Genomic DNA, 13,070 nt, shown 5'->3' with positions numbered 1-13,070 from the left:
TTTTCATTTCAGGTTGTGTCTGAGTCAATAATCCCTTTGCTTAACCAGGTGTTTCCTGAAACTGGGTGAGTGGCAGCTGAACCTGCAAGGCATCAATGAGAGTACCATCCCCAAAGTCTTACAGTACTACAGTGCTGCAACAGAGCACGATCGCAACTGGTACAAGGTCAGTAAGGAGAGGTTCCAGACAGAGCAGAGAGATGGTGAATCTGATCACATCTCCTCTATCTTTTTCCTATTACAACTCCTTAAGCTTTGAAGAATTAAGGAGTATGGGAAGGTAATGTGATTTATTTTTAGTTTCTTTGATGCTATATGGAGCTCTTGACTGAGAACTCACCATGATGTTAAGATATTGAGGCAATAAAAACTACAAGTGATTAGAGAAAGCAAAGCATTGTGCTGTCTGCAGGGTATTGCTTCTCATCTCTAGATTCAGAAAGGTTGAGTTATTACCTAATACTCAGTACAAGTTGCAGAAAGGATTAGTCTTCATTTTCGTTGAAGTTCTTCTCTCCTGTTGGCAGGCCTGGCATGCCTGGGCAGTGATGAATTTTGAAGCAGTGCTTCACTACAAACATCAGAACCAGGCCAGAGATGAGAAGAAGAAATTGCGTCATGCCAGTGGTGCCAGTATCACCAGTGCCAACACTGAGGGCAGCAACAGTGAGAGTGATGCAGAGAGCACAGAGAACAGTCCCATCCCATCTCCAGTGCAGAAAAAAGTCACTGAGGTATCAGTCTTCCCTGTTTACTTAAAGAAATAGATACTTAGTCTTCAGACACAGGAAACAAGCTACTGTGTATGCTTGATTTGTGGACATGCTTGTCTGCATATAGCCAACAAACTGAGGTATAAAAATGCTTCACAGTCCTACCAGCATGAAAGAGCTATGTAAATACAGATCTATATAAATATATTTTGTCCAGCAAAAAATGAAACCCAGGTGTGATGTGGTCTGTGGGAGCATGAATGGAAGCCAACTATAATGTGGATTAGGTCTGTTCTCCCTCTTTCCCCATGCTAAGTTTAGGATTCCTATGGATTGATAGTCCTGTGCAGAACTAATGCAGCAATTTCATTCCAAAAGGATTTATCCAAGACCCTCTTGATGTACACAGTCCCTGCTGTCCAAGGCTTCTTCAGATCCATATCTCTGTCTCGTGGAAACAACCTGCAAGACACTCTCAGGTATGTAATAAAGCCCATAGTAAATGAAATCTAGCTGATAAAGCCACGTAGTTTAAAATTAGGTAGAGCCTTTCTTCTGCTCTTGTTATGGCTAAACTTCAGTTCAAACTAATGCATGTTAGGTTATCCTAGTTTGGTTCTGGGAAGAAGAATTTTTTTGTAAATGTAACTGAAGATATTTGACTGGAATGATAATTTTTGTTTTGTTCTGTTTCATTCCTAATGAGTGTTTCTTTCTTCCAGAGTCCTTACTCTATGGTTTGATTATGGTCACTGGCCTGATGTGAATGAAGCTTTGGTTGAAGGGGTCAAGGCAATCCAAATAGATACTTGGTTGCAGGTAAGGAACACAAAGGACTAAGGTCTTGGGAATCCTAGGGGGATCTTTTACAAGTTACCCAGGATGATCCTTTACTAAACACTTCCTTAGGTGAGTGGCAAGAGCAGTGTGCATGCAGTACAATTTGTGACTGACTTAACAAGAATTTTGAATAGATACTGAAGAAGCATTCTCACATTAATTTCTATATTTATATGTAGGCTAGCTCACATGAATAAGAGACCAAAGATTTTAAAATTGAAGATAGTGATCAAGTATAAAACAACACTGCTATCCCAATGTAATCTGACAGTGAGTCTATTTTGAGACTACTTTGTAGACTGAGTCTTGTAAAAAATGGCTTAATTTCTTATTTGAGTGTTACACTTCCAATACATGTCTTGCTCTGTCCATGTGAAGATCCTATAATAGCTTTGCATGGAGCATTTGTCATCTCAACAAGTTGTTCTGCATTTTTGGCACCGTTCGGATCTTTGCTATGTTATCCTCTGACTCAAAAATGAATGATGGGCCTGTATCTCCTTTAGAGACTGTGAGGTCTCTGGCTGAGAGCAGAAAACAGCTTGTGAACTGTGTGTGTGTGCTGACAGGGATGTTTATTTTACTTATCCTTACTATTAGGTTATCCCTCAGCTTATTGCAAGAATTGACACCCCTCGACCATTAGTAGGACGTCTCATTCATCAGCTCCTCACAGATATTGGACGGTACCACCCCCAGGTAAGCTGTACTTAGAGAAGGAATTTCTATATACTTGCAGCCTGTTAAGGTATTTCTTCTATGTTCCATCTCACTGCTCTTGATACCTGCTATGGAATTCACAGCAGGTGAAAGTGGGGGCATTTCTGCTGCTGCAGTTCTGTGGGACTATTTCACCTCAGTCCTATTCAATTAAAAAAAAAAGAAATTGGAGGTAGGTGAGCCATGCTGCAGAGGAAGTCCTCCTCCTCTAATAGAAAATTGGATAGTGCAGATTGTCATCTTAAATCTAATCTCATTAAGTGACTGATAAGAGCCTGCTCCTGAGATGTTTTTTCCAGAATTTCTTCCTACAGCATGGAAAATCACAAAATGCTGAGTATGTTTTTCTGTTCTTTGGGTTTGATACAGGCTCTTAGAGTCATTCTGCTGTTCAGAGAATTAAAGTCTTGTAAGCTTTTTGGATTGGAATACTTTGAATAGCAAATTCCTACCACCTCTCTCAAGAACCAAGATTACTTTCTCTTGTCTGACCCTAAGACTGCTACTAATGTTCTGCTAATCTTTCAATTCATGCAACTCTTCTGTATGGTCCTAAAATATTGTTATTTGTTGACATCACTTGTAGGCTTTGATCTATCCTTTGACTGTGGCATCTAAATCCACGACCACTGCTCGCCACAATGCTGCAAATAAAATCTTGAAAAACATGTGTGAGCACAGTAACACACTGGTGCAGCAGGCAATGATGGTGAGTGCTTAAGTGTCATAAGGTAGTTGATATTTCAGGTAAGACAATACAAAATGACTGTTCAGTGTTAATTTTGTTCAGTTATAAGTTTTGTTTTGTTTTAATTTGGAAGAACTTAGTGTCAGCATAATTTCAAGAGAATAATATAAAATGAGCCATAACATTCAGACAGAGTTCTTGTGTGTCCTTATGAATAAAGATGGAATAAATGAAGAGTAATTTTTTCCCAGGGATATTTTTGCTTAATGATAAGTGGAAACAAAACTTTTCATTTAATTCAATTGTTGTGTAATTTAATTCAATTGCTCAAGCTTTTTATGAATAAATGAAAACTAATGCTATTAGGCCAAGTTACACAAATATATACAATATTTCAAAGGCAACAAGTTCAGTGAGAAAAGCCTGATCATCATCTTACAGGAAAAGATATAACAAACTTGTGGGAGTTTTTGTAGCTCCCTCTAGCTGACAGCAAGAAACACTTCATAACCATCAGAGAAGAAAGTCGTTCTACATTTTTAAGCATACATTCATAATGGTTAGGGGTTTTCTTGAGTATTTTATCTTTTTTTTTCCTGATCTGAAATAGGTAAGTGAAGAGCTAATCCGTGTGGCGATCCTGTGGCATGAGATGTGGCATGAAGGGTTGGAAGAAGCATCTCGTCTGTACTTCGGAGAAAGAAATGTGAAGGGAATGTTTGAGGTGCTGGAACCACTTCATGCTATGATGGAGCGTGGGCCTCAGACTTTAAAAGAGACATCCTTCAATCAGGTATCAGCAAATAAACTTCTGTTTGCCCTCAAAATTAGGCAGGACAGCCTCCTGCCCCAGATGAGTTCCAAGGACCGCTGCCGTCTAAGAAAGACTCAGGCTGTTGAGATTATTATGTTGTTAGATTTCATTACTTTTCATTTATTTCTGGTCTGCATTGCTTTTGGTGGCTATGAAGTTCCATGGCTATAGCAGCACAGATTACAGTCTTTATCAAGTGGGTATCTGATGAGATCTGGAAGACATACAGCAGCTTTGCAATTAACTGTTCTAGCTCCATTCTGCTTTGCTTCATGATAACCACCAGCACAGACTGAAGATATTATCTCTCTCAAGTCTCCAAAAGAAATTCATTTGAGCTTGTTAGCCTACTGTTAAAGGTCTATTAATATTCAACAGAATGAATGTTCTATTCATTCTGTTGCCTCCTATTATGAAGTCTGTTTGGGAGTAATGTTGCCCAAAACACTCAGTGCCTGTCTTAGATCCAGGAATTTCTGGTTCATTAGTTTTGGCGCGCTATAAAAAATGTGAGGTCAAGGATTTGCAATGGAATTTGAAAATAGACTGTACTGGTATTAAGTGGTCTCCACCTGTTCCACTGTAGTCTGTAGAAATGTTTCTCTTGTTTTTCACTTCCTCCCTAGGCCTATGGCAGAGATCTAATGGAAGCTCAAGAGTGGTGCAGGAAGTATATGAAATCAGGAAATGTCAAGGACCTAACCCAGGCTTGGGATCTCTATTACCACGTTTTCAGGCGTATCTCAAAGCAGTTGCCTCAGGTAGGGAGAGAGGTACAGTTCTCTCGTGGGGTTACAGTGCACGTTGTCAATACTAATCTCTGTTTTCTTGTTATTCAAAGCATTCAGATTCAGTATTCTAGAATTAACTGCTTTTAATTTGCTCAGAAGCTCAGAAGCTTCATAAGCTTCAAGTTTTCTACTTTTGCAGCCCTTCTGGCAAGTACTGAAGTATTGACAGCTGACTGTGAACTGTTCTAGGCTCCTTGCCAGCATGAACTCTTCAGATGTTTAAGTGAGATTTAACTGAAATGCTTGAGGAGTTATGTTTCATCTGTCTTCTGTAGCTCACTTCTTTGGAACTACAGTACGTGTCACCAAAACTCTTAATGTGCCGGGACCTGGAGTTGGCAGTGCCAGGAACATATGATCCCAACCAGCCCATCATCCGCATTCAGTCCATTGCACCCTCACTTCAGGTCATCACCTCCAAGCAGCGGCCCAGGAAACTAACATTAATGGGTAAGAGGAAGCAGTTTGTACTTTGCTATTCTAGTATTTAAACAGTTGGTTTTAGTATATGTCACGTAAAACTTCTATAGCATTTCCATTCCTGTAGTCTGGCCAGTCTGATTGCCAAACTTCTCAGTTCTTCTGTGTCCTTGTGTTTACTCTTTAGTGTTTGCTCAGTGAGAGTAAACTTTTCCCTGTTAATCCTTTTTTCAGGAAGCAATGGGCATGAGTTTGTGTTCCTTCTGAAAGGTCATGAAGACCTTCGTCAAGATGAAAGAGTGATGCAGCTTTTTGGGTTGGTCAACACTCTGCTAGCAAACGACCCAACTTCTCTTCGTAAAAACCTCAGGTATGTGTTAGGGATGGTCACTGAGTGCATGAGTGACTGCAAATGTATAGGAAACCTTGGCATATCCAGTTGGTTTGTAAGGAAGTGAAGAGTATTGGAGCTAAGCTGGTTTGAACATGCGAGAGAGCACCCATTCATAGACTGAAACTTGGAGGAAATGTTTTACATAAAACAAAAACTTCCTCAGTACAAATTCTTTCTTGAGAATTGTTAATGGTACTTGGGATAAATGCTATTTCAAGATAGGCTCCTAAGGCAGTGCTCAAGCTGAGAGCAGGCTTTTTATCAAGGATTTTTTTAATTATAGTGAGTAAACAGCTTGGTCAATAGTCACTGACTGCAGTTCAGTACACTATTGTTCAAACATCAACATATTAAATGGCTCGTGCAAATTATGGATATTCATGGGTCACATAATATGTGCCTTCTAAAAGCAGCATTCCTGTGAAAACCACATCAGCCATCCAAAAGGATGTTCCAGATCTGTTTGGGGGGGGGGGAGAACTTAAAGTGTAGTAAGTTGTAACATACAACAATTTGAGCTCTGATTGTCCATTTTTTCCCCTGTAGCATTCAGAGATACGCTGTTATTCCACTGTCCACAAATTCAGGCTTGATAGGTTGGGTCCCCCACTGTGACACACTGCATGCCCTCATTCGAGACTACAGAGAGAAGAAGAAGATCCTGCTGAACATCGAACATCGCATCATGCTGAGGGTAAAGGGCAAAAGTAGCAAAATTTTTGGTACATTCTTATAGAACTCCAGTGTCTTAGTAAAGAACAGTGATGCACACGTTTTTCTTACTTTACCTGTTCTCTAATTTGTTGTTGGTACCAATAATAAATGCAAGAATATCAGATAAGTGTTCTAAAATGTTTCTAAAAGGCAAAATTGGCCATAAATTTATTTGTTTCTCCTTTCCTATTTTAGCAGTGACCATAAGTTGTCACCATCTGGTGACTAAAATGTGTTTTGCATGAATATGATGTGCCTTATAGAAGATGCCATGCTGCTGGCATTTACAAGCATTGTGACTAGGGAACATGGCCAAAGTTAGACAGAATGGAGAAACAGAACATTACCAGAGAAGCTGGAATTGCCTGCCAAAAAGGAACTTGTGTGCCAACCCAGGAAATGTTTTTCAAAACATATTTACCTCAGCAGTATTTTAATTAAATATGGCTATGGACTATTTTTTTGGGTGCTAAATTGTTTCCTATCCCATTTCACCTGATTTCTTCACTGTAGTTCTCATACTATGTTTGGGTATGTTTGGGAACATACTGGGCAGCCTGCAAATAATTTTGTATCGCATTTATTTTGAAATTATTTGTGATTGCTGTGTTTCTCATAGTACAGCTAGGGGTTGCTGAATGTTTTCATAGTTGATTAATGTCACTTCTCAATTATAGATGGCTCCAGATTATGACCACCTGACTTTAATGCAGAAGGTAGAAGTATTTGAACATGCTGTCAATAACACAGCTGGTGATGACCTTGCCAAACTGCTGTGGTTGAAAAGTCCAAGCTCAGAGGTTAGTTCAGCACATGTACTGTCTTCTCTGCAGAATGTGGGAGAAGTGGGTGTACTTGCACAGCACAAACTCCAAATGAATCTCTACAGAAGGTGTTTTTTCCACAAACGAATAAACCTTTGCTGCTTCATGAAGATCTTTCCATGTTTGGAAATTATTGACTTTTGAGTGGTTTTCACATTCCAAAGTACAGCAGTTATTGTATAAATTAAAATGTAAGCTGAAACATGCAACATGCCTACCTGACTTCTTCTATTCTGTCTCTGCTTGTAGGTATGGTTTGACAGAAGAACAAACTACACTCGTTCACTGGCTGTGATGTCAATGGTTGGGTACATTTTGGGTCTTGGGGACAGGTGAGTAATATTGCAAAGGTTTTGTTTTTGTTTTTTTTTTAAATGAAAGCAGACTGCAAAGACCTCTCAGTCTGTTCATTGAATCTGTTCTTATGATAACATCTTTCAGTATGGATATTGCTGAGCTATGATGATACCATCTTTACAGATTTCATTGTGCTGCCATTATTTTCAACACTGCAGCATGTGATAGAGTTTGTGCATCTTGAGTACACATAAGAGTTTCTTCTGTTCTGAGAGGAATACACCCAAGAATGTATGAAGAGACACAAGTTCTGGCTTTGGCCTTTTAGTCATAGGATGGAGAGAGATTTCCTATTCTTTCTGTAAAATGGAGTAGATAATGCTTTTTCTGATCTGCATTGCAGACATGTTCTGTAGGGAAGTATAGGCTTAAATGAATTAGGCAAATTAAAAAAAAAAAAAGTAAAACAAAGAAATAAGGTATGTAGTACATGATTCTTTGTCAAAAAGAGGCATTGTAACTCTCAAAATATTGAGATAGGCAGTATCATTTAGAATTAAGGACTATAATGCCAAAAAAGCTAAATCCTCAAATGTTTTTATACAAGAAGCTTCTATTCTTGTGCTTAAAGGCTTTTATAACGAAATTTAAAACCTTTGAAAATTGGATTAAAGCAAAATTGGAACAAGTCAGCATGAATAACAGTATCTTGGTTTCTGTTAGTCAAGTCTGATTCTCTTCTCTTCTAGTAGTAATCCAATTTATGTTACTTCACTTGCATAATTCATTGTATTTATATACTGATTAAAAAAAAAATGAAGAAAGATAATACAAATAGAAGAATTATCCTAACTGGAAAATAGATGTTCATATCCAAGAACTGTACTGATGGCAGTGATCCAGTAGGTTGTTTGTCTTCCGTGATGAGATGATATCTAATTCCTGAGAAGTAATTACAAAAATAATGTGATAGATGCACTGTCAGGGAAGCTGTTCTGTTCATCCTGAGATTGAAGACCTCAGACAAGCAAGCTGTCACTGGCTGTTCTCATTCATGAAGATAAATATCATTTCAGACTAGAGCTGCGATTTACTTTATTTTTTCTTAATGACCTGTCAATCTGCTTTTTCTCCTACTCCTTCATCAAAGACACCCTTCCAATCTGATGTTAGACAGACTGAGTGGAAAAATCCTGCATATCGACTTTGGGGACTGTTTTGAGGTAAGTCTTTGCATTTGAACATAAACTTCAGTAATGTTTCGCATTCTCTGATAGATCAAAAATCTATTTATAAGTCAAGAAAAGTAGACCTTGAAGAGTAGTCCTGAGCAACCTGTTTGGCTCTTTTTTGGGTTTCACTTTTACCTATGGGTGAAAATAAAATGAGTTTTATCTGAGAGGCATGTCTTGGTGATTAGCTAACCACTCTGAAACAAGCAAAGATGTATTAGCTATTAGCATCACTGTTCTGTAAAATTTCCTGGAGCAGTTTAAGCTACTAATTGGAAATCTTTGTTATTTAGCATTAGCAACATGGGCACGTGTTTGAATTTTCCCTGTTGCCAAGTTAATTACCTAGCTTCTCCCTCAAATTTGTGTAACCTCAGGAATAAAAGCTGGGACTTTCTTTGGAGTATAACCCTTAAGGGTGTAACAAGAAAAACAGTACTTGTTAACTATTAATAAGTTAGCCATTCATTTACTAATTCTCCATTATTTGTTTAGGTTGCAATGACAAGAGAGAAGTTCCCTGAGAAGATCCCATTTCGGTTAACAAGGATGCTGACAAACGCTATGGAGGTAAGTATTCCCTCTTTGATATAAAGGGAATTGTTCCTAGGGAAAATGGCACCTATTTCTAAATTTTTTTTCCTGTATTACTGTTATGGTTGAACCTCTCCACTCCTGCAAGAGGGAGAGATGTGAGTTACTGTTTCAACTTCATTTTCAGGTCTTGTGATCTGTACAGTGCATTACAGTGGAAAGCAACATTTTCACTGATGGGGGGAAAAAAAGAAAGGAAATTTCTTCAATTTCTTAGGCCTTCCGTAATTTCCTCACTTCAAAATAGGTTTTACATCAACCAAACACAACCAATAGCATGGTGCTTTACGGGGGTTGATTTGATGTCAGGAAGGAGCTTAGGTTGCAGGGATCATCTGTCTTGTTCTTCTAATGAACAGAGAATGACAGAAGTGAATTTTAATTCAAAGCACGAGCCATTTCCCGTTCCCTAGAAATTAGGATTGGAGTTGCATAATGAACAAAGCAGCATGTTTGATGGCTTCTTTCTCTTCTGAAGGTGACGGGCCTTGATGGCAATTACAGAATCACCTGCCACACAGTGATGGAAGTCCTGCGTGAGCATAAGGACAGTGTCATGGCTGTGCTGGAAGCCTTTGTGTATGATCCATTATTGAACTGGAGGCTGATGGACAGTAAGTTTTTCTGAGCAAACAGTGACACGAGGAGAGTCGTCAACCTCACTAAGGTTATATTTGAACAAGAAATGCAGAAGCATAAAACCTAGTGTCTGTTTGAAGGCAGACTGGTTATACTGTTGATTTGCAAGTGCTATTTATTGTACGTGGTTCTAGGGATTGTAGTGTAAACTTACCACAGTGATTAAAACCATTTCTGCCCTTAAACTGAGGCACAGAACTAAGCTACATGCAAAACAGTTTGAGTTGTCCTTGTGTTAGCTGTCATCAAGAGATTAAAAGCCATTTCGGGTGACATTTGGGGGAGAAGAAAGTCAGTCAAGCATAAACTGTCTGTGGAGAGGCAAATTTGCTGCAAACCTTTGAAACTTGAGTTCATCTTTTTTAGTTCTGTTATTTTCTTGCAGCAAATACAAAGGGCAATAAACGCTCACGAACAAGAACAGACTCCTACTCAGCCAGCCAGTCAGTAGGTGAGTAAAAACAATGTATATGACAGATGTTTGGGGCATTTTCTATTTTTTAACAGTATACAAGGCCATGAAGGTGTTTTCAGCCTTTTTTCTTCTCAGAAGTAGACAAAGAGCTTATTGTCATTAGCTTTAGCACTAAGTGTTGAGTTCGGCACTTGGCTCAAACAGCAGATGCTCATTTATATTAACACTACCCTGGGGCACATAAACTGTTGTAAACCAAATTATAATTGCCATGTGATCGTTATTTCCTTAGCCACCAAATTTTAGTGTGCAGAACACGGCGAGTAACAATCAGTGTTGAAGGTTCATTGCATTGAATCTTAGCAATTGTTTGCCTTTGGACTATAGAACAGTGACAGTGTTTCATACTCAGAGTTCTATAAATTTCTATATAAATTTCTATAAATTCTATATAAATTTGTCTTTGCTGTAGTTTTAGGCCAATTGCATATAACTTCAAAGTATCTCTTGTTTACAGTTTAATAGGAAATGTTCCTGAAAGTTGGATCAAACCTTTCAGAATTTTAGCAAGGGAAAGATGTTTGCTCCTGTGTTACGTTTGCAGTAGTGATAGAGATGTGTAGTATGCTTTGTCACAGTCAAGTATGCTTTTCAAAAGAGCTGATTAACGGTGTTATTAATGTTTCCAAAAGAATGTTACTTTAGCTGCCTTTCAGTTCAACATTTTCATTTTTGTTTTCGTGTTTTTATCAAAAGAAATGTTAGATGGTATGGAACTGGGGGAGACAGCCCATAAGAAAACTGGGACCACAGTGCCTGAATCCATCCATTCCTTCAGTAAGTTCCTTGGTGATCTTATACTGATGCAGAAATTGTTCTCAGATATGGAAATTTCACATGAGACACATTCCACATTTGTGCTGGCAAGGAACTGCATAATTACCTGTGTTCTCAATTACAGAAAGAGATGACAGAAAATAAAATGGAATTTGGGTTTGCTAGCAATCAGAATGATATTTGGGAAGGACAGATGTGACAGCAGGACGAATGCTTTAATTGTTTGGATGAGGTCCTAATTCTATGGGTTTTTCCTACTTCTCTCTTGTAGTAGGAGATGGCCTCGTGAAGCCAGAAGCTCTAAATAAGAAAGCAATTCAAATTATCAACAGAGTTCGAGATAAACTCACTGGTAAGCACTTATTTATGTAAAATCTGATAAGATGGATCAGCACTATTTTTAATATTTGTATTTTGTGTTAATCCTGTGATTTATATCCAGTAAGGGAAGGGTAGTACAAGTCCCATCAGTCCTGAACTTGCCATCTGGAAGTTATGTTTATGTCATGCGACTTCCATTCATGTTTTTTCATCCCTTAATTTCAAAGGTCGAGACTTCTCTCACGATGAAACACTTGATGTACCCACACAAGTAGAATTGCTCATTAAGCAGGCTACTTCTCATGAGAATCTGTGCCAGTGCTACATTGGATGGTGAGTTTGTCATTCAGCTAACAATACAAAGTTCTTCTCTGAATGATCTGGAATTAATAATTTGAGCAGAGAAAAAGCCAACAAAAACATTACTTCTTGTGTATTTAGTTATGTATGGAAGCCTTACCACATGTTGATCTGATCTCATAGATTTTGCAGGCCTATGGCAGAGATCCCTTAGACAGTCATTGTAAGAAAGTGAGTTGTCACAAGGAGTGATGGGAATGATAGAGCATTTAAGCTGCAATCAGCCTGAACACTGCAAGTGTTTGAAGTAAGGCACGTGTCAGTCACTGATTTCAGTTACAGTGAAGAATTACATATTCTGAAGTAAACATAAATTATTTAGTTGCATGTCTGCCATTTGAGAGAGAGAGAACAGTGGACTATGCTGAAGGAAACAGTTCTTTTTAGTTTTTAAGCATTAGTTGGCAGGTGATCCCCATGCTTCTTTCCAGCTAACTTTTCCTATACTATGTCTTTAAAATGGTGCCCTGGCAATCTCAGTCCTTCTCAGCATTGCCTTTGTGAAACTGCAGACCAATTAGCATTACCACAATATTTTTGTTTTCCTTAGGTGTCCTTTCTGGTAACAGAAGATTCCAAAGTATCCACAGCCTTTTATTCTGGAGGCTTTTGCACTCCAAACTTGCTCTTCTACAAACACAAACTGAACGTTGGACTGATATACAGCCTTTGTCAAATATTTTGAAATGTAAATGAAAAGAGTTATTGTATATTAAAAGTTGGTTGAAGCCAATTTATAGCTGCTACTGGGGAAACACAAGCTGTCTGAAACACAACAGTTGATTGGGTTTCCAGGACAGTGAAGACTGATTGTACCACAGGTGTCAATGGTTCCACTTGGTCTTTAGGGAACTGGTGAATATAACTATATACGGGTTTTGACTTATTTTGCAATGTAACTAAGTCACTTGCAAGCAGGTTGTTGCCCTGATCAGAAGATTGAAGCAGATCTTAAGAATTTAAGATCTTAAGCTGATCGTAACCAGGTGCCTCAGTGCAGATTGATCAGTGCAAACTGGCTGCAGGGTGCAGATGAGATACTGCTGGGGAGCTCCCAGTGTCCTGGTTAAAGAACAGTGTTGGGAAGTAAGTAGGGGAAATTGATAACTGGCATAGGAGGCAAAAGGGGGAGAGCTGGTCATAACTTGAAACAGAAAATAATGGTTATTAAACAGGGGAGTGGACAAAGTTGTGAATTATGAATAAAACGTTAAAAAAAAAAATGCACAAAATACAACAGAGTAGCCATGTTTAGATGCCATGTTGTATTTGAATATTTTTGTGCCAATAAATTACACCAAAATGTAGAAACGTGGGCTGCGTTCTTGTTTATTCCTAAGTACCTCTTAGGAAGAGACAGGGAGGCGGGCCGAGCAGTAACAGATGGCAGGCAGGGTAGATGGCGGTCCGCAGACAGCACGGCCCGCCACGCCGCAAGGGGGCGCAAGATGGAAGGC

General features: G+C 38.7%; 1 protein-coding gene across 3 annotated transcripts in view; it reads left to right on the top strand.

The window, feature by feature from the left end:
- MTOR (mechanistic target of rapamycin kinase) overlaps positions 1-12,924 on the top strand; it is a 61,983-nt gene extending 49,059 nt beyond the window's left edge. For all 3 annotated transcript variants that reach the window (XM_010723001.4, XM_010723002.4, XM_085242524.1), the window contains exons 38-58: positions 49-166; positions 528-734; positions 1,092-1,192; positions 1,436-1,532; positions 2,154-2,252; positions 2,860-2,982; positions 3,572-3,754; positions 4,402-4,536; positions 4,842-5,016; positions 5,221-5,356; positions 5,927-6,074; positions 6,772-6,894; positions 7,168-7,250; positions 8,366-8,438; positions 8,943-9,017; positions 9,520-9,655; positions 10,066-10,131; positions 10,852-10,932; positions 11,204-11,284; positions 11,481-11,586; positions 12,164-12,924. In XM_010723001.4, coding sequence (XP_010721303.1) covers positions 49-166; positions 528-734; positions 1,092-1,192; positions 1,436-1,532; positions 2,154-2,252; positions 2,860-2,982; positions 3,572-3,754; positions 4,402-4,536; positions 4,842-5,016; positions 5,221-5,356; positions 5,927-6,074; positions 6,772-6,894; positions 7,168-7,250; positions 8,366-8,438; positions 8,943-9,017; positions 9,520-9,655; positions 10,066-10,131; positions 10,852-10,932; positions 11,204-11,284; positions 11,481-11,586; positions 12,164-12,179 — 2,362 coding nt within the window. In that variant the 3' untranslated portion in view covers positions 12,180-12,924. The remainder of the gene's footprint in view (positions 1-48; positions 167-527; positions 735-1,091; positions 1,193-1,435; positions 1,533-2,153; positions 2,253-2,859; positions 2,983-3,571; positions 3,755-4,401; positions 4,537-4,841; positions 5,017-5,220; positions 5,357-5,926; positions 6,075-6,771; positions 6,895-7,167; positions 7,251-8,365; positions 8,439-8,942; positions 9,018-9,519; positions 9,656-10,065; positions 10,132-10,851; positions 10,933-11,203; positions 11,285-11,480; positions 11,587-12,163) is intronic.
- Positions 12,925-13,070: the final 146 nt, after the last annotated feature.

Source organism: Meleagris gallopavo, chromosome 23 (genome assembly GCF_905368555.1).
Source record: "Meleagris gallopavo chromosome 23, MGAL_WU_HG_1.1, whole genome shotgun sequence".
In the NCBI taxonomy this organism is placed as follows: Eukaryota; Metazoa; Chordata; class Aves; order Galliformes; family Phasianidae; genus Meleagris; species Meleagris gallopavo.
Note: the sequence above shows the minus strand (reverse complement) of the source record. Positions and strands in the feature narration are given on the sequence as shown.